This window comes from Pipistrellus kuhlii, unplaced genomic scaffold (genome assembly GCF_014108245.1).
Source record: "Pipistrellus kuhlii isolate mPipKuh1 unplaced genomic scaffold, mPipKuh1.p scaffold_m20_p_38, whole genome shotgun sequence".
Lineage (NCBI taxonomy): Eukaryota > Metazoa > Chordata > Mammalia > Chiroptera > Vespertilionidae > Pipistrellus > Pipistrellus kuhlii.
In genome coordinates this window covers 4746187-4768618 of record NW_023425538.1, presented here as the reverse complement: position 1 = coordinate 4768618, position 22432 = coordinate 4746187, and the positions used below count along the sequence as shown (strand labels likewise).

At 37.0% G+C, this 22432-nt stretch overlaps 1 protein-coding gene across 1 annotated transcript in view; it reads left to right on the top strand.

The window, feature by feature from the left end:
* SYTL5 (synaptotagmin like 5) overlaps positions 1-22432 on the top strand; it is a 258501-nt gene that overhangs the window by 130460 nt on the left and 105609 nt on the right. The window contains 3 exon segments of the mRNA XM_036408213.2: positions 4770-4775; positions 17029-17164; positions 21942-22071. Coding sequence (XP_036264106.1) covers positions 4770-4775; positions 17029-17164; positions 21942-22071 — 272 coding nt within the window.

Genomic DNA, 22432 nt, shown 5'->3' with positions numbered 1-22432 from the left:
TACCTTCACCTTTTTTACTCAGTCCTCTAATTCTCTTCCCCTCTGGCAATCAAGAGTTTGTTCTTTGCATCTATGAATCTGTTTCCATTTTGTTTGTTCATTTATTTTCTTCTTTAGATTCCACATATAATAAGATCATACTGTATTTGTCTTTTTCTGACTGATTTATTTCAGTTAGCATAATACTCTCTAGGTCTATCAATGCTGCCACAAATGTTAAGAGTTCACTTTTTTATGGCTGAGTAATATTCCATTGTATATTATATGTACCACTTCTTTTTTATTCACTCATTTATTGAAGGGCACTTGGGTTGCTTCCATAGGTTGGTTGTTGTAAATGACAGTGATGTGATCACAGAGATGCATATACCAGAGTGTAATTGTTGGGTCATATGGCAATTGCGTTTTTATATTTTTGAAAAACCTCCATAATTTCCATAGTGGCTGTACCAATCTGCATTCCCACCAACAGTGCACAAATTTCTCTTTTCTCTACATCCTCACCAACACTTGTTTGTTGATTTATTGTTGAGGCCATTCTAACAGGTGTGAAGGTGATATCTCACTGTGGTTTTAATTTGCATTTCTCTGAAAATTAGTGATGTTGAACATCTTTTCATGTCTATTGGCCAGATATATGCCGTCTTTGGAGAAGTGTCTATTCAGATCCTCTGTCCATTTTTAAATGGATTTTTTGTTTATTTGGTCTATAGTTGTATGAGTTCTTACAAATTTTGAATATTAACCCCTTTTCAGATATATCTTTGACATATTTTATCCCATTCAGTAGGCTGTGCTTTTTTTGTTTTTGTTTTTTTTGTGTTTTTTTAATATATTTTATTGATTTTTTTTGCCCCCCTCCTTCCCTCCCACACATCCCCTCCCTCCCCAGAGTTTTCTGTCCATTGTTTGTACTTACATGCATGTATAAAAGTCCTTCGGTTGATCTATTATCTCTCCCAGATCTTCCTCCCCTCCCCGCTGTAATTTCACAGTCTACTTGTTGATATACTGTCTCTATATCTATCTTTCGGCTCATCAGTTTATAATGTTCTTTATCATCCACAAATGAGTGAGGTCATGTGGTGTTTCTCTTTCATTGATTGGCTTATTTCACTCAGCATGATGTTCTCCAATTCCATCCAGGTTGCTGCAAATGATGAGAATTCCTTCTTTTTTATGACAGCATAGTATTCCATTGTGTAGATGTACCATAGTTTTTGGATCCAATCATCTGCTGACGGGCACCTAGGCTGTTTCCAAATTCTGGCTATTGTAGATTGTGCTGCTATGAACATAGGTTTGCATATATCCTTTCTGATTGGTGTTTCTAGTTTCTTGGGATATATTCCTAGAAGTGGGATTACTGGGTCAAATGGAAGTTCCATTTTCAGTTTCTTGAGGAAATTCCACACTGTTCTCCACAGTGGTTGCACAAGTCTGCATTCCCACCAGCAGTGCACGAGGGTTCCTTTTTCTCCACAACCTCGCCGACACTTATTGTTTGTTGATTTGTTGATGTTGGCCATTCTGACAGGTGTGAGATGGTGTGGGAGAACATATTTGCAAATGATACCACTGATAAAGGTTTAATCTTTTTTCTTTTTTTCTTTTAATTAATCAAAAATAAATGGACACAAATAACTGAGGTGCAGTGGAACGCTGAGAACTGAAAGACTCTCTGGTCTGAGAATTGGGTGTGCCAAATACAATAACAGAGGAAATGAATGACCACTACTGGACATTTTTATGCTAATTTTACTATTCTTTATTTTATTTTTATTTTTACAACTTTTATTTTATTTTTATTTTTTACTTCTTTTACTTAAGAAACGAATTTTTTCTTTTTTCCTTACTTGATTTTACCTTTTCAATTATTATATCTTTAATCTCAATCATCACTATTACTACTGCTATTTTGCATTTTTTGTTCCCTTTTTCTTCTTTTTTTTTCCTCCAGTATCATTTTATTTTCTCTTTATTTTACATTAGGATTAGTCTTCATTCTATTTTAATCTCTACTTTAGCATCGTTCAACCATATCTCAACTCGACCTTTACACCATCACTCTCTTACTAACCTTTACCTTTTTGTCTCCTGTTTATCCTATTCCTTTCCAGCTTTAGTTTTTCCCCTATTCTTTCTGTACACCCCCTGCTAAAACTCTCACCATACTAAGAGACCTAATTTCCAACCCCCTGATCCAAGTGTATAAATACCACTCTCTTCAATATATTAACTAGTTATAAAAACAAACAAACAAAAAAACCTGTTCTCCCCTCTATCCTTTTATCGTTGTTTGCATGAATGTTGATTATAGTGAATTTTTATGCTTTTTAGTGAAATTTTTATGCTTATTCTTGTGCTGTTATTGTTGCTTTGTATTTTTTAAAAATCCTTTGTTTTTGTTTGTTTTACTTCTGTATATCATAGCCCTACTTAACAGTAGTTGATATTGAAGTTTGTATTAATCTCCAAGTATTGTTGCTGGCATTGGCTGGGATTAGTGGTTGTTCTATGGGAATTTTCTCCACATATATATATATAGTTTGTTTCCGCTTTCTCTCTTTGCTTATTCTCTCTCTCTCTCTCTCTCTCTCTCTCTCTCTCTCTCTCTCTCTCCTTTTCTTTTTTCCCTGTTTTCCAACTTCATTTCATCATTACTTTTTCTTCTTCTTTTTCTATCTCTTTATTTAACCCTCTTTTTTATTTTATTTTTTATTTTTTAATTTTATTTTTACCTTTCTTCCTTCTCTCCTATGCCCTAATTTGCCGTTCTCTAGTGGTCACCTTTATTAGAGGTTATTAATATCGCAAATACATTCCTGTTAAGTGCCTTTTGTGTTGTACCTGGTAGTGTTGTATTTTGTGCCTTTGAATCAACACAGGAAAAGGAACACCACATAAGCAGACATCCTGAAAAGAGAGACCATGGGGAGACAAAGAAATAGCCCGCACTTGAAAGAAAAGCAGCCATCACCAGAAAAGAAAGTAAACGAGTAAGAGGCAAGCAATCTACCAGAGCAAGAATTCAGAGTAATAATCGTAGGATGGCTAAAAATAATGGAAGAGAAATTTGATGATATGAATAAGAACCAAGAGGAATTGAAGAAGAACCAAGAGGAAATGAAGATAAACCAAGAAGAAATGAAAAATGACATCGCTACTATGAAGAACTCAATAGAAAGCATCAAGAGTAGACTAGAAGAAGCAGAGGACCGCTCAGTGAGCTAGAAGACAAGATGGAAAAAAATACCCAATTAGAGCAGCTTCTAGGAAAAAAAAATTAAAAAGCAGGAGGAGACCCTAAGGGAATTTGGGGACAATATAAAACAAAACAATATTAGAATAATAGGGGTTTCAGAAGGAAAGAAAACTGAGGAAGACCTGGAAAAAGTAGTTCAAGAAATAATGACACAAAACATTCCTGAGATAGAGAAGAAAAACCCCACACAAATCCAAGATGCTCGCAGAGTCCCAAGCAAAATGAATCCCGGAAGACCGATGCCAAGGCACATTATAATTAAATTGGCAAACACCAATGACAAAGTAAGAATCTTAAAAGCAGCCAGAGAGAGACAGAAAGTTACATATAAAGGAACCCCCATCAGACTACCAATAATTTCTCAACAGAAATTCATCAGGCCAGAAGGGAATAAGATGAAATATACAAAGTCATGCAAAGGAAGAGTCTGAATCCAAGAATACTGTACCCAGCAAGGCTATCAATCAAAATTAAAGGTGTAATCAGGAGCGTCACAGACAAAAAAAGACGAAAGGAATTTATATCCACCAAACCAGCAATGCAAGAAATGCTAAAGGGTCTAATGTAAAAATAAAGAAATAGGAAGCGAAGAAGGAACACAGGGATATAGAATTAAAATGGCATCAAATGAGTACCTATCAATAATATCTTTAAATGTAAATGGATTAAATACTCCAATCAAAAGACATAGGGTAACAGATTGGATAAGAAAACAAGACCAATATATCTGTTGTCTACAAGAAACCCACTTCAGAAAAAAAAAACATGCATACAGACTGAGGATGAAGGGATGGAAAAAGGTTTTACAGGAGAATGGAAATGAAAAAAAAGCTGGGGTAGCAATACTTATATCTGACAAATTAGATATAAAAGTGAAGGACATAACAAGAGAAAATGAAGACCACTTCATAATACTAAAGGGCATTCCAACAAGAAGAAATAATCCTGGTAAATATATATGCACCCAATACAGGAGCACCCAAATACATAAAAAAAAACTGCTGGAGGACATTAAGGGAGAGATTAATAGCAATACAATCATAGTAGGAGATTTTAATACCCCACTGTCACCCTTCGACAAATCATCTAAAGAAAAAATCAGCAAAGAAATATCAATCCTAAATGACTCACTAGACCATATGGAATTAATCGACATCTTGAGAACATTTCACCCCAAAGCCAAAGAATATACATTCTTCTCAAGTGCACATGGGACATTCTCAAAGATAGACCACACGTTGGGACATAGGCAAAGTCTCTTCAAGTTCAAGAAGAGAGAAATCCTATCAAGAATCTTCTCAGATCATCGTGGCATAAAACTGGAAATTAACTACAATAAAAATAACCCTAACAAATCAAACACATGGAGACTAAACAGCATGTTATTAAACAAGGACTGGGTTACCAGAGAAATCAAGGAAGAAATTAAAAACATCCTGGCAACAAATGACAATGAAAACACAACAATCCGAAATCTATGGGACACAGCAAAAGCAGTTTTGAGAGGGAAGTTCATATCCCTACAAGCCTATTGCAAAAAACAAGAAAAAATGGTAACAAATTATCTAACTCTACAACTCAAAGAGTTAGAAAAAGAGAAACAAGAAAAGTCCAGTGTAAGCAGAAGGAAGGAAATAACAAAAATCAGAGCGGAGATAAACAACATAGAGACCAAAGAAATAACACATAAGATCAACAAAACCAAGAGCTGGTTCTTTGAAAGGATAAACAAGATAGATGAACCTCGAGCCAGGCTAACCAAGAAACAAAGAGAGAGGACTGAAATAAACAATATCAGAAATGAAAGAGGTGAAATAACAACAGACCCCGCTGAAATACAACAGATTGTTACAAAATACTATGAACAACTCTATTCCAACAAACTGAACAACATGGAGGAAATGGACATTTTCCTACAAAAATACAAACTTCCAAAACTCAGTCAGGAAGAATCTAAAAATCTCAATAGACCAGTGACTTGGGAAGAAATTGAAACAGTCATCAAAAAGCTTCCAGCAAACAAAAGCCCAGGGCCAGATGGCTTCACAGGAGAGTTTTACCAAACATTCAAGGAAGAACTAAAACCTATCCTCCTCAGACAATTCCTAAAAATTAAAGAGGAAGGAACACTTCCAAACTCCTTCTATGAAGCCAGCATCATCCTAATACCAAATCCAGATAAAGACAACTTAATGAAAGAGAGTTACAGGCCAATATCCCTCATGAACATAGATGACAAAATTCTCAACAAAATTCTAGCAAATCGGCTCCAGCAGAACATCAGAAAGATCATACACCATGACCAAGTAGGATTTACTCCAGGAATGCAAGGATGGTACAATATCCACAAATCAATAAATGTAATACATCACATAAACAAATAGAGAGATAAAAATCTTATAGTCATATCAATTGATGCAGAAAAAGCATTTGATAAAATCCAACACACTTTCCTGATAAAAACTTTCAACAAGGTGAGAATAGAAGTATCATACCTCAATATAATAAAAGCTATATATGTTAAACCCACAGTCAACATCATACTCAATGGGTAAAAACTAAAACCATTCCCTTTAAGAACAGGAACAAGATGGATGCCCACTCTCGGCACTCCTGTTTGAAATAGTACTGGAAGTACTAGCCATTGCAATTAAACAAGAAGAGGAAATAAAAGGCATCCAAATTGGAAAAGAAGAAGTAAAATTTTCCTTATTTGCAGATGACATGATATTGTACATAAGAAACCCAAAAGACTCCACTAAGAAAGTAATTGACTTAATAAATGAATTTGGCAATATAGCAGGATACAAAATTAACACCAAGAAATCCCATGGCATTTCTATACACCAGCAGTGAAACTACAGAAACAGAGACTAAAAAAGCAATTCCATTTACCATTGCAGCAAAAAAATTAAGATACCTAGGAATAAATTTAACTAAGGAAGTAAAGGACCTATTTGCAAAAAAACTACAGGACACTAAAAAAAGAGCTAGAGGAAGATGTAAAGAGATGGAAGAACATACCATGTTCATGGATTGGTAGAATCAACATCATCAAAATGTCCATATTTCCTAAAGCAATCTATATATTCAATTCACTCCCCATTAAAATACCAACGGCATATTTCACAGACCTAGAAAGAACTCTCCCAAAGTACATTTGGAACAATAAAAGACCCCGAATAGTCACAGCAATCCTGAGAAAGAAGAGTAAAGTAGGAGGGATCTCAATAGCAGATTTTAAGCTGTATTACAAATCCACTGTTCTCAAAACAGCCTGGTACTGGCACAAGAACAGACATATAGATCAATGGAATAGAATAGAGAATCTGGATATCAACCCAAACCTCTATACTGAATTAATATTTGACAAAGGAGATATGAACATACAATGGAATCAAGACAGTCTCTTCAATGAATGGTGTTGGGAAAATTGGACAGACACTTGCAAAACAATGAAACTAATTCACCAACTTATACCATACACAAAAATAAACTCAAAATGGATACAGGGCTTAAACATAAGATGGGGAACCATAAAAATCTTAAGCCATCCACAGGCAGCAAAATCTCAGACATATGCCAAAAGAACTTCTTCACCGATACTGCCCCTAGGGCAATGGAAGCTAAAGAGAAAATAAACAAATGGGACTACATCAAAATAAAAAGCTTTTTTACAGCAAAAGAAAACATCAACAAAACAACAAGATAGCCCACTGTGTGGAAGAACATATTTGCAAATGTTACCACTGATAAAGGTTTAATCTCCAACATCTACAAACAGCTTATACAACTAAATAAAAGGAAGATGAATGATCCAATTAAGAAAATGGGCAATGGACCTAAATAGAATATTTTCAAAAGAAGACAGAAGGAAGGCCAAAAGGCACTTGAAAACATGGTCAAAGTCACTAATTATAGGAGAGATTCAAATCAAAACAGCAATGCGTTACCATCTTACACCTGTCAGAATTGCCAACATCAACAAGTCAACAAACGACAAGTGTTGGAGAGGTTGTGGAGAAAAAGGAACCCTCATGCACTGCTGGTGGGCATGCAGACTGGTGCAACCACTGTGGATAACAGTATGGAGTTTCCTCAAAAAACTGAAAATGGAACTCTCATTCGACCCAGTAATCCCACTCCTATGAATATATCCAAAGAAACTAGAAACACCAATCAGAAAGGATATATGCACCCCTATGTTCATAGCAGCACTATCTACAATAGCTAGAATCTGGAAACAGCCTCGGTTCCAGTCAGCAGATGATTGGATCAAAAAACTATGGTACATCTACACAATGGAATACTATGCTGTCATAAAAAAGAAGGAATTCTCATCATTTGCAGCAACCTAGATGGAATTGGAGGATATCATGCTGAGTGAAATAAGCCAGTCAATGAAAGAGAAACACCACATGACCTCACTCATTTATGGATAATAAAGAACATTATAAACTGATGAACCAAGGGATAGTTATAGAGACAGTAAAGCAACAAGTAGACTGTCAAATTACAGCAGGTAGGTTAGGGAGATCTCGGGGAGATAATAGATCAACCAAAGGACTTGTATACAGGCATATAAGTACAACCAATGGACACAAAACTCTTGGGGGGGAGAGTGTATGGGAGGGCAGGGCAATATTAAAATATGTACACAGATAATAATTTAATAAAACAAATAAATAAATAAAAGATAAATAAAAGTAATATTTTAAAAAGGTCAGTTTGTAATTCAGCCCTAGATGGCAGTGTTTCTGGATTGACTCCCTGTCTTTTTGGCTTCTCTAGCCTTTTTTCTCTAAGGCACTCTCTATGGTTTGTGGAGGTGGGCTTCCTTGGTGCTGGCTCCCAGATGGTCTCTTTCCACTGTGATCCCTTGTTTCCTGTAGGGCAATTTCCCCCTGTAGTCTCCCGGGATATACCAAATTGGGCAGTCCTTCCCTAGTACTCAGAAGCAAGGGGATGAAGGGGACCAGGTGCAGGATGGGTCTGCACCAAGGTGTCCAGATGCTCTGCTTTTGGTGGGACAGTCCCGATTCTTAAACATTTGTCCTGCATCCCTTGGCGTTTTAAAAAAGTCCTGATTTTTCGTAAAATCACTCCAAACCTCGCACTTGGTCTGGCAGTGTACGCGAGATTCTCTCTGCAGGTGCTGCCTCTTTCAGAGCCGTTCTGGCTGTGTAGCAACTTCAGCTGCAGCTGCCACCTCAGCGGGTACCCAGATCCCTCAAGTTATCCCCGGAAAACTCTGACCTTTCGATGGGTGATTGAAGAACTCCCTTGAATCCACGTGTTTGCACCGATTGGGGGGGTCACAGCTGTTTGGTGGTCTCCACTGTTGTGGGTTTTTCAGGCCTCAAATAAGATCCTCTTTTCTTTGTAAGATGGAGTAGTTTTCCCTCTGAGCCCGTAGCTCTGGGAGAGGTCTCCATAGCAGCGTGGGCTGCTTGGTCAGTAAATCTTGTCCAGCAGACTCCTACCTTCTCTTAGAGTTCTGCTACCCCTTAGCTTGCTAACTAACACTCCCTGAGCAATTCTCAGGTGCTCCTTCTATCTGCTCTGGGACTAGACTCAGAACAGGTCCATCTGTTCGGCCACCATTTTGTCTCCCCCGCTGTGTGCTTTTTATTTTGATGTAGTCCTATTTGATTATTTTCTCCTTAGTTTCCTTTGCCCTAGGACAGTGGTCAGCAAAACACGGCAAGAAATTTCAGTAGCAGTACTATTGGTATTTGGCTCTGTTGACTAATGAGTTTGTCGACCACTGCCCTAGGAGATGTATCACTAAACATATTGTTACATGAGATGTCTGAGATTTTACTGCTTATGTTCTCCTCTAAGATTTCTATTGCTTCATGCCTTACATTTGAGTTTTTTATATACCTTGAGTTTATTATTGTGTATGGTGTAAGTTTCTGGTCTAGGTTCATCTTTTTGCATGTGTCTGTCTAGTTTTCCCATCCCCATTTGTTGAACAAACTATGTTTACTCCATTGTATGTTCTTACCTACTTTGTCAAATATTAATTGGCCATAATGGTGTGGATCAATTTATGGGGTCTCTGTTCTGATCCATTGATCTATATGCCTGTTCTTGTGCCATTACCAGGCTGTTTTGGGTATAATTGCTTTGTTGTAGATTTTGACTTCCAGTATTGCTATCCCTCCTACTTCATTCTTTCTTCTCAAGAGTGCTTAAGCTATTTGGGGTCTTTTATGGTTCCATGTAAATTTTCTGAGTATTTTTCTAGCCTTGTGATGGATGCTTTGGCATTTTAATAGGAATTGTGTTGAATCTATAGATTGCTTTGGATTGAATAGACATTTTAATTATATCAATTCTTCCAATCCCTGAACACAAGATAGACTTCCCTTTATTTATATCCTCCTCTATTTCTTTTTTGAATATCCTATCGTTTTCCAAGTATAGGATTTTTACCTTCTTTGCTAAGTTTATTCCTAGGTATCTTATTATTCTTTGTTTCGGTGGTAATTGGAATTGCTTTTTTTAGATTCACTTTCTGAGAGTTCATTATTGGTGTATTAAAATGCCATTGATTTGTGGATGTTGATTTTGTATCTTGCTACATTGTTGAATTCATTTGTTAAGACTAATAATTTCCTGGTGGAGTCGTTAGGGTTTTCTACTTACAATATCATGTCATCTGTGAATAATGACAGTTTTACTTCTTCCATTCCAATTTGAATGCCATAATGCCTTTTATTCTTATCTGATTGCTGTGGCTAAGTCTTCCAGTACTATGTTGAATAAGAGTAGTGAAGGAGGACATCCTGTCTTTTTCTTGTTCTTAGAGGAAATGGTTTTAGTTTTTGCCCAAGTATGATGTTTGTTGTAAGTTTGTCATATTATTTTGTTGAGGTATGATCCCTCTATTCCCATATTACTGAGAGTTTTTATTTAAAAAGGGGTGCTAGATTTTGTTGGATGCTATTTCTGTATGTATTGAATGACTATGTTTTTTTTTTCCTTTAAATTTATGTGATTTATCACATTTATTGATTGGTGAATATTATATGAGCCTTGCATCCCCAAAATAAATCCCACTTCAACATGGTATATGATCTTATCATATCTGATTGGCTAACATTTTCTTGAGGATTTTAGCATCTGTGTTCATCAGGGATATTGTCCTGTAATTTTCTTTCTCTGCAGTATCTTTATCATGTTTTAGAATTAGGATTATGCTGGTTTCCTAAAAAGAGCTTGGGAGTGTTCCTGAATTTTTTGGAATAGTTAACAGAGCATAAGTATTAGTTCTTCTTTGAATGTTTGTTCAATTCACCTGCAAATCCATCTGATCCAGGACTTTGGTGGATTTTTAAAAAATATATATGTTATTGATTTTTTTACAGAGAGGAAGAGAGAGGGATAGAGAGCTAGAAACATCAATGAGAGAGAATCATTGACCAGCTGCCTCTTGCACATCCCTACTGGGGATGTTCCCACAACCAAGGTACATGCCCTTGACCGGAATCGAACCAGAGACCTTTCAGTCCACAGGCTGACGCTCTATCCACTGAGCCAAACCGGTTTCGACTGGTGGATGTTTTTTAAATTACTGCTTAAATTTCATCAGTTGTTATTGTCTTACTCAGGTTTTCTGATTCTTCTTGATTGAATTTTGGAAGACTGTATGTTTCTAAGAATATGTCCATTTTTGCCTAGGTTGTCCAGTTGTTTTTTATTTTTATTTTTGTTTTTTGGCATTTAGTTGTTCATAGTATTTGCTTACAATTCTTATTTCTGTGGTGACTGACCATTGTTATATTGACTCTTTTACTTCTGATTTTATTTATTTGGATCTTCTGTTTTTTGTTGAGTCTGGCTAGAGTTTCATCAATTTTTTTAATCTTTACAAAGAACCAGCTCTTGTATTTATTGGTCTTTTCTACTGTGTGTGTTTTTTGTTTGTTTGTTTGTTTGTTTTTTGTTTTTATCTCTATATAATTTATTCCCACTCTGATCTTTATTTTTTTTCTTTTTATCTTTATAATTCATTGAGTAGGGCTTTTCTTCCTATTCTCTTTATAATTCATTGAATTGTAGGGTTATAGAATGTATTTGTCCCTTTCTTGTTTCTAGGAGTAGGCCTGTATTGTTATGAACTTACATCTCAGGACTGCTTTGACCACATCTCATATGTTTTCGGTCATTGTATGTTCATTTTCATTTGTTTCCAATAATTTTTTTTTATTTCTTGCTTTATCTCATTGGTAACCCATACATTGTTTAATAACATGCTAGTTAGCCTCCATGTATTTGAGTGTTTTTTAGTTTTTTTAATGTAGTTGATTTCTAGCTTCATGCCATTTTGATCTGAGAAGATGCTTGGTATTATATTGAATTTGTATAGATTTGTTTTGTGCCCTAACATCTAACTTTGAGAATGTTCCATGTTCATATGGGGAGAAATGTTCTGTAAATATCAGTTAGATTCATATCATCTGGTGTGTCATTTAAGGCCTTTGTTTCATTGTTCATCTTTTGTCTGAAAAAATGAATCGAGTGATATCAGTGGGGTCTTAACATCCTTTACCAAGACTGTATTGCTGTCAATCTCTCTTTTAAAGTCCATCAAGAGTTTTGTTTTTTTTTTATGTACTTAGGTGCTCCTATTTAGGGTGCATGTGTGTTTAAAAAGATTATTTTTTCTTTTTTAATCATTCCCTTTATTATCATGAAGTGTCTTTCTTTGTCTCTTATTATGGTCTTTGTTTGAAGTCTATTTTGTCTGATATGAGTATTGCTACCCCAGCTTATTTTTCCTTTTCATTTGAATGGAATATATTTTTCCATTCCTTCATTCCCAGTCTATATATGTCTTTTGTTTTGAGGTGGGTCTCTTGTATTTCGCATATAATATGGGCCATGCTTTCTTATCTATTCAGTCACCATATATCTTTTGACTGGGTCATTTAATCCATTTACATTTAAGGTTATTATTGATAGGTATTTATTGCCATTATTATTTTCTTTATTCCTATGATCCCCTTTCTCCTTTTCTTTTTCTCAAAACAGTCCCTGTAACACTTCTTGCATTGCTAACTTGGTGGTAATGTACTCCTTTTTGTTTTTTATAGAAAGCTTTTTATTTTACCTCCAATTTTAAAAAAAATACATTTTATTGATTTTACACAGAGAGAAATTGAGAGGGATAGAGAGTTAGAAATGTCGATTAGAGAGAAACAGTGACCAGCTGCCTCTTGCACACCCCCCACTGGGGATGTGCTCCCAACCAAGGTACATGCCCTTGACCGAAATCGAACCTGGGACCTTTCAGTCCACAGGCCGACACTCTAGCCACTGAGCCAAACCAGTTTCTGCTCACCTCCAATTTTAAATGACAGCCTTGTTGGATACTGTAGTCTTGGATTTAGGCCATTGCTTTTCATTAATTTGAGTATTCCATGTCACTTCTTTCTGGCCTGAAGCCTTTCTATTGAGAAGTCAGCTAAAATTCTAATGGGAACTATTTTGTAAGTCATAATTTTGTCTCTCTCTTGCTGCCTTTAGGATTGTCTTTGTCTTTAACATTTTTCATTTTAATTATGATGTATATAGGTGTTGGACTCTTTGGGTTCATCTTGATTGGGACTTTTTGTGCCTCCTGAACTTGTGTGACATTTTCCTTCACCAGGCTGGGAGTTTTTGTTATTACTTATTTAAACCAGTTGTCTGTTCCTTGCTCACCCTCTGCCCCTTCTGGTATTCCTATAATGTGGATGTTGATATTTCATGTTATTGAAGAACTCCCTTAAACTATCTTCCTGCTTTTAAATTCTTTTTTTTATTTGCTCCTTTAATTGGGTATTTATATCTGCCTTGTCTTTCAAATCGCTGATTAGATCCTCTGCTTCACACAATTGACTTTTAATCCTTGGTGTCAGATATATTATTCTTCATTTCTTTCAGATTCTTGTTCATGACCTCTATTACCCTTTTTATGCTCTTCTAATTCGCACTAAGTTTCTTAAGCATCTTTATAACCATTACTTTGAACTCTATGTCTGATAAGTTGGTTGCCTTCATTTCATTTAGCCTTTTTCTGGAGATTCCTCTTTTCTCTCACTTTAGGGTTATTTTTTATCTCCCCATTTTAGCTGTATGTTTGCATTTACTTCTATGTATTAGATAGAACTGTTATGCCTCCCAGTTTTTGTGGGATAGTCTTATGTAGAAAGTGTTTTGAGTGGTCCCATGGTACAGACTCTTCATTTACATGAACTGGATGCTCTAGGAATGCTGCTTGTGTGTGTTATTTGGGCTCTCCTGTTGTAATTGGGACTTGATTGTTGGTGTCCCATTCATTGGAGGTATCTTCCATCTTATTTGCTGCCAGTGAGGTTCAACCCCAATGTTGTTGTGCAGATCTTATACAGATGCTTTGGGTCTACTATTTGTGAGGCTTGCTGGATTCTTCTCTGATGTTATTGAATTTGGTCCCTTGGTGTTTCTATATTGAGCCTATTGGAAGCTTATGTATTGCAGATGAATGTGAGTCACTGTCCCTTTCTGGATCTGGGCAACCTGATTGAGATCTGATAGGTTGAACCCCCTAGTAGTCCAGTGGTTGGGTGTGCCTTAGCCCAGAGCCTGGGTCTGCCTTGAGTCTCACACCTTTATTGTTCCTGTTCTGAGCGAAACTACCTTTACCTGTAGATGTCACCTCCAGGTGCTTATGTTCCCATTGCATTTTGCCTTTCTGCGCAGTCCAGGGTGGCATCTGCTTGAGGTCCAACTAGCTGCACCATCTGGAGCAGTGTCAGTGGCAGGGACCCAAATGCTTTTTCTGAGTAATTAAACACTCAAAGCCTCCAGAAACCCACCTCTCCCTGCAGACTGGTTGGATTCAGCTTTGAGTATTCTCAGGTAAATGTCCACAGGTTGGGTGAGTACCGGTAGCTTTCCATCAGGGTGGGGAAATTGCTTTTGCATGGATGCTAATTGTTATTATCAGTATCTTAATAGGCTTCAGAAACTCCACATGATGGGTCAAGGCTTTTTTTAATAGGGTGGTTCAACTGTCTTCCTTCTAGGCAAAAACTGCCAGGATAGCAAAATTCTGCCTAAGAAAGATGATCTCCGGAGCATGAGGTAATGTCTCAGCACAGGAAGCCAGGGTGTCTGCCTTCTGAGTTCTAACTCCTGAGCTCCCAACCATGGATTATTCTTACACAGCTCTAGTCCACTCTGCCCTCCCTCTGCTTGAGCCAATGTAAGTGACTACAAATGAATTTTTTTGTGTTGACACTTTAAGAGGACACCTGCATTTCCAGCCGTCTTTCCCTGGCATACAGCAACACTGCTGCTTTTTTAGTCATATGATTTTTGAGCACCTTTCTCTCTTTCAAGGACCAGTCTGGGGGACCAAGCTTTGTGTTTAGACCCCAGAGTGCTTAGTGACAACCCCCACAGCTGATCTATTTAGCTGGAACTTCAGCGGCTGTGCGAGCTAATTCATAAAGGGGGCTTTTCTAAACTCACGTGGGTTAGGGAGAACCTTCAACACAGACAAATGTATAAATGTACATATGTATCCCTTTCGATCATAACTTCTTGGTTCATTTCTGCAATATTCACTCCGAGCCTTTCTTTTTTAAAGAATATTTTACCTAAAATAGTAGGAAGAGATATTTTAATTTTGTTCTGAGAGTATACACCTATAGTCACAGCACAGCATTACTGTATAAGTCTCTAAGTCTTTTATAAATGGAACTTCTGCGATGATTAGAATTATTTGGAATAGTATGAATATGGTTAACTGTTGTCAAATGTATAAGTGTAGCAACCTGAGTTAGGAGGACTCAGGAACATCACCAACTTAGAATTCATTTACTTTATTTAATCACAAAATTTTATTATCTTGTCAGAATCAAAGACACAATCTTAGGCCCCTACTGAAAAGAGTCCATAGTACTATAATTTATTCAGCGTCATATATAGAAAGATAAAGTCAGAGACTATTTCTATGCAGTATCAAAGGAATGCCACCAGATAATTTTCATGGTTTTAAAAATCACATTCCAAGAAACTAACCCCAGCTTCTGATCTTTTGATCTTCTGATCTTCTTCTTGATATCTTACTCTATCAGTGTAGAACCTAATTGGTTGTAACAAGTTGATCTTGGTGAAATGATGAGTAAGCAATATGAGATACTAGAAGAGCACAGGCTCTGAGTAAGCAGAAAATTCTCAGTTTTTATTCTTTGTCATGTACTAACTGTGTGACAGTGTGGTCATGGTTGTGATGTGTGTGTGTGTTGGGGGTATGTGCATGTGTGTATATATACACTCACACATGCATGGAATAATTGTTCAGCCTTTCTAAGACTTAGTTTCTTCATCTTTAAAATAGGAACATTAATGCATTTTTAAGATAGGGATGCTGGTGAATGGAAAGTGTCTAACATCTGGAAAATACTCAGTAAATGCAGCTGCTATTTGCATAATTATTGAGGGTGGCGGCAGCTGGTAGTATCAATCAGAGCATATTTGATTTTCATGGCTTTTCTGGTGCATAGGCTTGAAAAAATTTATCAGCTGTGGTTGACAGCTCTAATGGTCACTGCTGGTTCTTCTGCCAGATTTGTCCTTTGGTAATGACACATGCACAGATATTCTTTTGAAAGAAAACAACCTTCCTTTATTCTTAAAAATCTCTCCTCTTATTGGCTCAACTATAAACCCTAATCACTATCACTGCTGCATTTTTGTAATAAGAAATTCATTATTATAGGTGCTCTTATAAATTATTAAAATTTTACTGAAAGATTGAAATACATAAAAGGTTATGTTTTACCACAGCAATTTTGTGCTCACTGATGGTAAATAATAAACTAAAAATACTCTCTTCTACTCTAATTGTCTAAAATTATATTTACTTATGAATCTCCATTTAATGAGAAAATCCATGATCACCTTAAGGGTTATAATTGTTTTTTTTATTAATCATTATTGAGAGGAATGGAATAACTTTCAAAAAACATGAAATTGAGTCAAGCATATTTACCAACTGTCATTATTTTCATAACATATTCATTAAATGTGCACCATGAGTCAGTCACAGAAAAGAAACATAATTTCCAATCTTTTATCAAATATGTATTGAGCCATTATGAAGGTGCTAGAGATATTATGATAACTGCATCATAAATTCTGTCCCAAGGTGATCACAGTTGAAAGAGGCACTCAGGCCTACATATGTGGAACAATTAGAAAGCCAAACATGGTATTGTGTAGTCAAGTGCTACATAGTTTGGCAAACACTTTAAGTCACAAGGCCTATAACTGACAGGAAAGATCTGGTGGGGGAGGCTGGACTTCATATGAGCCTTGAAGAATGGGGATTTGTATGAACAGAGAGGGACAAATAGAGCATTTCCCATCAGGAGAACATGAGCAAAGCCTTATAAGTGGAAGCATGATCATGAACATGGTGAGTTAACAGGATAGTAAGAAACCTAGATTGTCTGAGAGAATGCTGGTGAGCAGTGGAGGATATAGTTGGAAGGGTAGGATGAAACTCAATGACAAAGATTCCAGAATCAGATAAATAGGGTTGAACTAGTCATCCCTTAAAGGTCTTTGAGGAGGAAGGTGCCATGATAGTTATATGGCTCTGGTGTATTTCATGTGGTTCCCATGTCATCATTATTCTTTTGTAAGCATTTCCCTGACTTTGTCTTTGGTTGCTGCTGTTTCCATGTTAATTCATAATGTTCTTTCTCATTTATAATAAGCACTGGTTCATCAGATCTTAATGATGAGAAGGTTGGTCCTGGATCCCTGAAGAGCAGCCAGAGCAGTGGTATGACCCCAGTAACTCAGAGGTCACCAGCCGCAAGCCCATGCAGCATGACCCCAGTCCTCAATAGAGTAAGTACACAAATGTGAAGGGACATAAGTTTTCTGGGATTTGACCTCACTACCATGGCATTACTGGGTCTCAGCTCTCTATATCTCAATGCATGTTATTTATAATGATTAATGGTAGAAGCTTCTTTATCAGGACTGAACCTCTTGCATTCTTAACTCCCAGCAGGAAGCCTGAAGTAGAAGGAAAGGGAAGAAACAGGTTCAGATATGGAATTTGTATGATGAGAATTTAAATGGCTATATGGTTTAAACAACATATAAGTAATTTTAGAAATCTTTGATTTTGATCCCTCCATGTTACTTCTCAAGATGTCGAATGCACTAAAATTTTCCAAACTGATTTAAATCAGCAAAAGTAGAATCTTGAAATTTTTTTCTAGTTCTATTTTCTTTTTCTTTTTTTAAAATATATTTTATTGATTTTTTTACAGAGAGGAAGAGAGAGGGATAGAGAGTTAGAATCATCAACAAGAATCATCTATCAGCTGCCTCTTACATACCCCCTACTGGGGATGTGCCCGCAACCAAGGTACATGCCCTTGACCGGAATCGAACCTGGGATCCTTTAGTCCGCAGACCAAAGCTCTATCCACTGAGCCAAACCGGTTTTGGCTCTAGTTCTATTTTCTATACATCTGTTAAAATAAGGGGTCAATGCATAATGAAGATTTAAATTGCATAATATATGTGTATATAACATATGTGTGTATATGGAAGCTGCTCTTTTTTAATTTTATTGATTATGGTATCACGTAATTGTCCTCATCCCCCCATTCCCATCCCAAACCCCTCCCCACATATGCCCCTACCCCCCTGTTGTCCATGGCCATTGGCTAGGCCCACATGCATGCACACAAGTCCTTTGGTTGATCTCTCCCCTTCACCCCCACCCTCCCCCACTTTCCCTCTGAGGTTTGACAGTCTGATCGCTGCTTCTCTTTCTCTGGGTCTGTTTTTGTTCATCAGTTTATGTTGTTCATTATTTCCTCTAGATGTGTGAGATCATGTGATCAAAAAAATACCCTTGTAAGAACTGAAAACTGAGACAAGCCATAATGGTTATGCTGAGAGGCAAATGAATCAGTCTGTAGTGAGTTCCTTTCTGGGCCAACAGTTCTTTGGAGTCCCAATTTCAATGTCAAACAGTTCCTTATGTGTACATGTCAGCCATGATATTTCAGATCTGGTTGGTGGACAAATGGTGGTGATGCAGGTCCGACCGTCTCTCGTTTGGTCCTGGACATCCTTCAGCAACACGCAGCTGCTGTCTGCTGGCATGGCAAGGCATGGAAGCTGCTCTTTTGAATGAGTGAGCATTTACTAGATTTTTTAGATTAAACAAAAAACCATAATATACAAACTTTATATACAAACTATAGTTTTTTTAGTCAACCAATATTTAATGAGGATCAGATATATGCCATTCCTGGTCATGTAAAGACTTGAAAGAACTGAATGAAATAGCCTGCAGGAGTCTGAGGTAAATAATTCCTCCAGGAAAGAACACCACCTATATTTAGCAGGTACATTACTGGATGGCTGTTCCAATTACTTATGGTCGACATCCTTGAAAAATCAGTGGCTTTGTTCAACCAATATCTAAAATATGTTTAATGTCCCTGAAGTAATAACCATTGCATAGGTTCTGAGGTGTGTACATGCCTGGTATGTACAAGGAAGAGCAAGACACCTTGTGTGACTGTTGCTGGTGAGTGAAGGGAGAAGTACTAGGAAATGCACTCAGAGTTGTAATAGGGACAGATGGAACCTTGCAGATCACAGAATGCACTTTGGCATTTACCCTGGATAAGATAGGAATCATTGAATGATTTGAGCAGAGGATTGACATGATATAGCCTCTGTTTATGGAGGATCTGGGAGCTGCGTTGAGAAGCAGCTGAAGGGGAATAAGAGTAGAAGCCAGAAGGCCATGGCAGAGACTGGGCTTCAGGGAGAAAAGATAAAAGTGGAGGTTGTGAGCAGTCATATTCTACATATTTTTAAAAAAGAAATAGCCAAAAGGCATTCAGAAATATTTAATAATAATAGATATATTTAAACCCTTGTAGTCTAAATTGTACTTGCTGATAATAGAGATGCCATATTTGAAATTTCTTAAATATTTATATTAAGATCAGCAAGTGGTACTATTCAATAGCTAGAAAAATACATGGATATTTGATAATTATATTCATTTCTTTGGCCACCTAACAAGGAATGATCCTCAAAGTATTTAGCAACTGGTATGGTAGGAAAACTGAAAAATCAGAGCAAATACTGGCACAAGGTTAGGGAAATATCTTGTGGGCCCTTATATGCCACACATTAACTGGAGGGAAAGCACAGGGAAGGGGATAGACTGGGAGAAGTGCTGTTTACAAGTGATACAGAAGTCTTTAAAATTTTTAATAGCTGGACAGCTGTATCGTTGGGTAGCAGAAGACTATCAGTTTAATGACCAGTAAGTTTGTCAAGTTTGTTCTCAAAACAAGGATTATCTTCCTAAGTATCATTTTTGTCATGTGCTAATACCCTAAAAATTGACAGCCTCTACATGGATTATTTTTATTAAAAAACATTTAGATTTTTTCTACATAAATTCCCTAGAACTGAGTTGCGTATATGTACTGTGTTGATCTAACTTTTGCATTCTAGCTGATCTAGTTAGTCTTTTATATGAGACAAAGATAAGTATTTTCTGTTGAATAAACGGAAGACAGAACATTACTTTAAAAAGCATGCTTGCTCTTTCATGAAGAAGGGAAGAAGTGTACAGACTATGATAATTAATATAACTTCTCTTAAATTTGTCCTATTTCTCAGCATCTTTTTATTTTCATGTTCTTTTTTGCTTTAGCATGTGAGAGTAATATTTTTAAAATGAAAAACTCTTAGAACATCAAAGTATTTAACTCTACCTCTGCTATAATGTAACTTGTCGACTTTAGGTTTCACATTCTGAATCTCCAGGATATGTACTGCATGTTAATGACTGTACAATATTAATTGGCAAATTGGTGTTCAACAGTAATTATTCTCTCAGAGTGCCAATTGGAAAATTTTCTGTCAACATAGTTGCCTCTAAGAAAGCTGGTCTTACTTTGTTGGGGAATTCAATGTATGAACAATATTTTGAAGAGGTGAAAACTGACCTAAACTAATTTATCTGTTTGACCTCTATCACAGTCTTATGATAAACCCTGGTGGTCTGTAGCAATTAATTAGGAACTATATTCTTCCTGCTATAGGGAATATGTATTAGAAAATAATCAAAGACCAAAAACAGTCTAAATTGAAGCTACAGTGAATAGCATGCTAAGCAAATGAGAGCCACATCTCTGAGTTCATCAAAATGTCCCTCAGTGGCTAAGGTATGGGCTAAATATAGGGCAAGAAGAAGGAAATTCCTTTCTGTAAAATTTTAAAAAGCATTTTTTGATTGCTATGGAAAAGGGAATTTAAGAGTTTCTTTTATATTTGATCATTATCACATTATGTTATCATTTCCATGGGCATTTAAACTTGACTCAGTTACTGAAAAAAAATCAAAATTAGTTTTTTAATGCTCAAGCTATGTTGGAGTGATGTAACAGCCAAGCCATGTGGGCCCAGGGATATTTAGGACAGAGTTTTCCTTTATTATAATAAAAGCAGGTCTGAGATTGAATTCCCCCATTTACACAAACATTTATTAGTAAAAAGATACCCCCAAATCACCAATTCCTGTAAGTTAGGGAAGTCCCCATTCTTTATCCTTTTATGAACTTTGATAAACACCCTTGCATGAAAGTTCCATTTTAATAACAATGTAACCAACTAGGTTCAGATCATCCAGCTTGATAAGTGGGAAATGTGGCATGGTCTTCTGTTCAATGAATGTGGAGTGGGTAAAGAGAGATTGAGGAGAAAGGGTGTTGAAAGGGGGACAAGCATAAGGTCATAGTTTTAAGCTTACATAGTTTATGTAAGTTGGAAGTACATGTATCATCTTACTAACCATATAGTAGAATGCTCCCTGATCTTGTGAATGAAAAATTATTTCCAATGCCTTCATTAGCATTAAAGAGCAATTATCCTACATAATAAAAGAGTAATATGCAAATTAACCATCAATTCGCTACGCACACAAGCCATGCCTACCAGCCAATCAAAGTGAGTATGCAAATAAACCCAACCAAGATGGCTACAGCCACAGAGAGCAGGAGGGAGGCTTGTGTTTCCCAGGCAACTGCAGAAGCCACAGAGGGCAGTTGGGAGGGACCAGGCCTGCAAGGGGAGGGAAGTTAGGGGTGACCAGGCTGGCAGAGGAGGAAAGTTGGGGGCAAACAGGCTGGCAGGGGAGCAATTAGACATCAATCAGGCTGGCAGTGGAGTGGTTAAGGGGTGATCGGGCTAGCAGGCAGAAGAGGTTAGGGGCAGGGGCAATCAGGAAGGCAGTCAGGTGAGCAGTTGGAAGGCAGCAGTCCTGGATTGTGAAAGGGCTGTCCAACGGCCCATCAGACATCCCTCGAGGGGTCCCAGATCAGAGAGGGTGAGGGCTGGGCTGAGGGACACCCTCCTCGCCCCCGTGCACAAATTTTGTGCACTGGGCCTCTAGTTAATAATAACTTTTAGAGTTATATGGACTCTTGATGAGAGTCCTCCAAATATCAACAATCTCCTAAAGAATATACACTTAAATGTGGCTTTACTGAAATGTATTTCTGTGGAAGAATTTTAAAGTAAATTATTATCACTATAATGTTGTTGTTGTTGTTAATGTTTACTTTGTGAGAAGGAGAATGGTTTTGAAAATTCTTTGGATTTGGCTGCCATTGAAGGCACCTCAGAGGACTTCACAAAGAATCATTGCAGAAACACTTCTCACACATCTTCTATAGCAGTGTCTGTGGCCTCCCTCTCCTCAGGTGGATATTAACAATATGACTGCTCTGTTGTACAAAATGACTAAATCAGGTGGAGCTGACTCTCTTGTGGGCATTAAATGGATGTTTCTTGCCTTAGAAAAAATTTGTCTATTCTTTTGGAACTGTGGTAGTAGGCCCACTCAATAAGAACTGCTTAAAGGTGGTCCCAGGTGATGTTTTGAGCCTTTTACATTTATGCAAAATCCATTTCCCAAGTGTACACTTGCCAGACATCATTGCCAAGTTTCAGAGCTATACTGTAAAATAAAAGGCTAGCTGATACCGGTTTGGCTCAGTGGATAGAGCGTCGGCCCGCGGACTGAAAGGTCCCAGGTTTGATTCTGGTCTAAGGGCATGTACC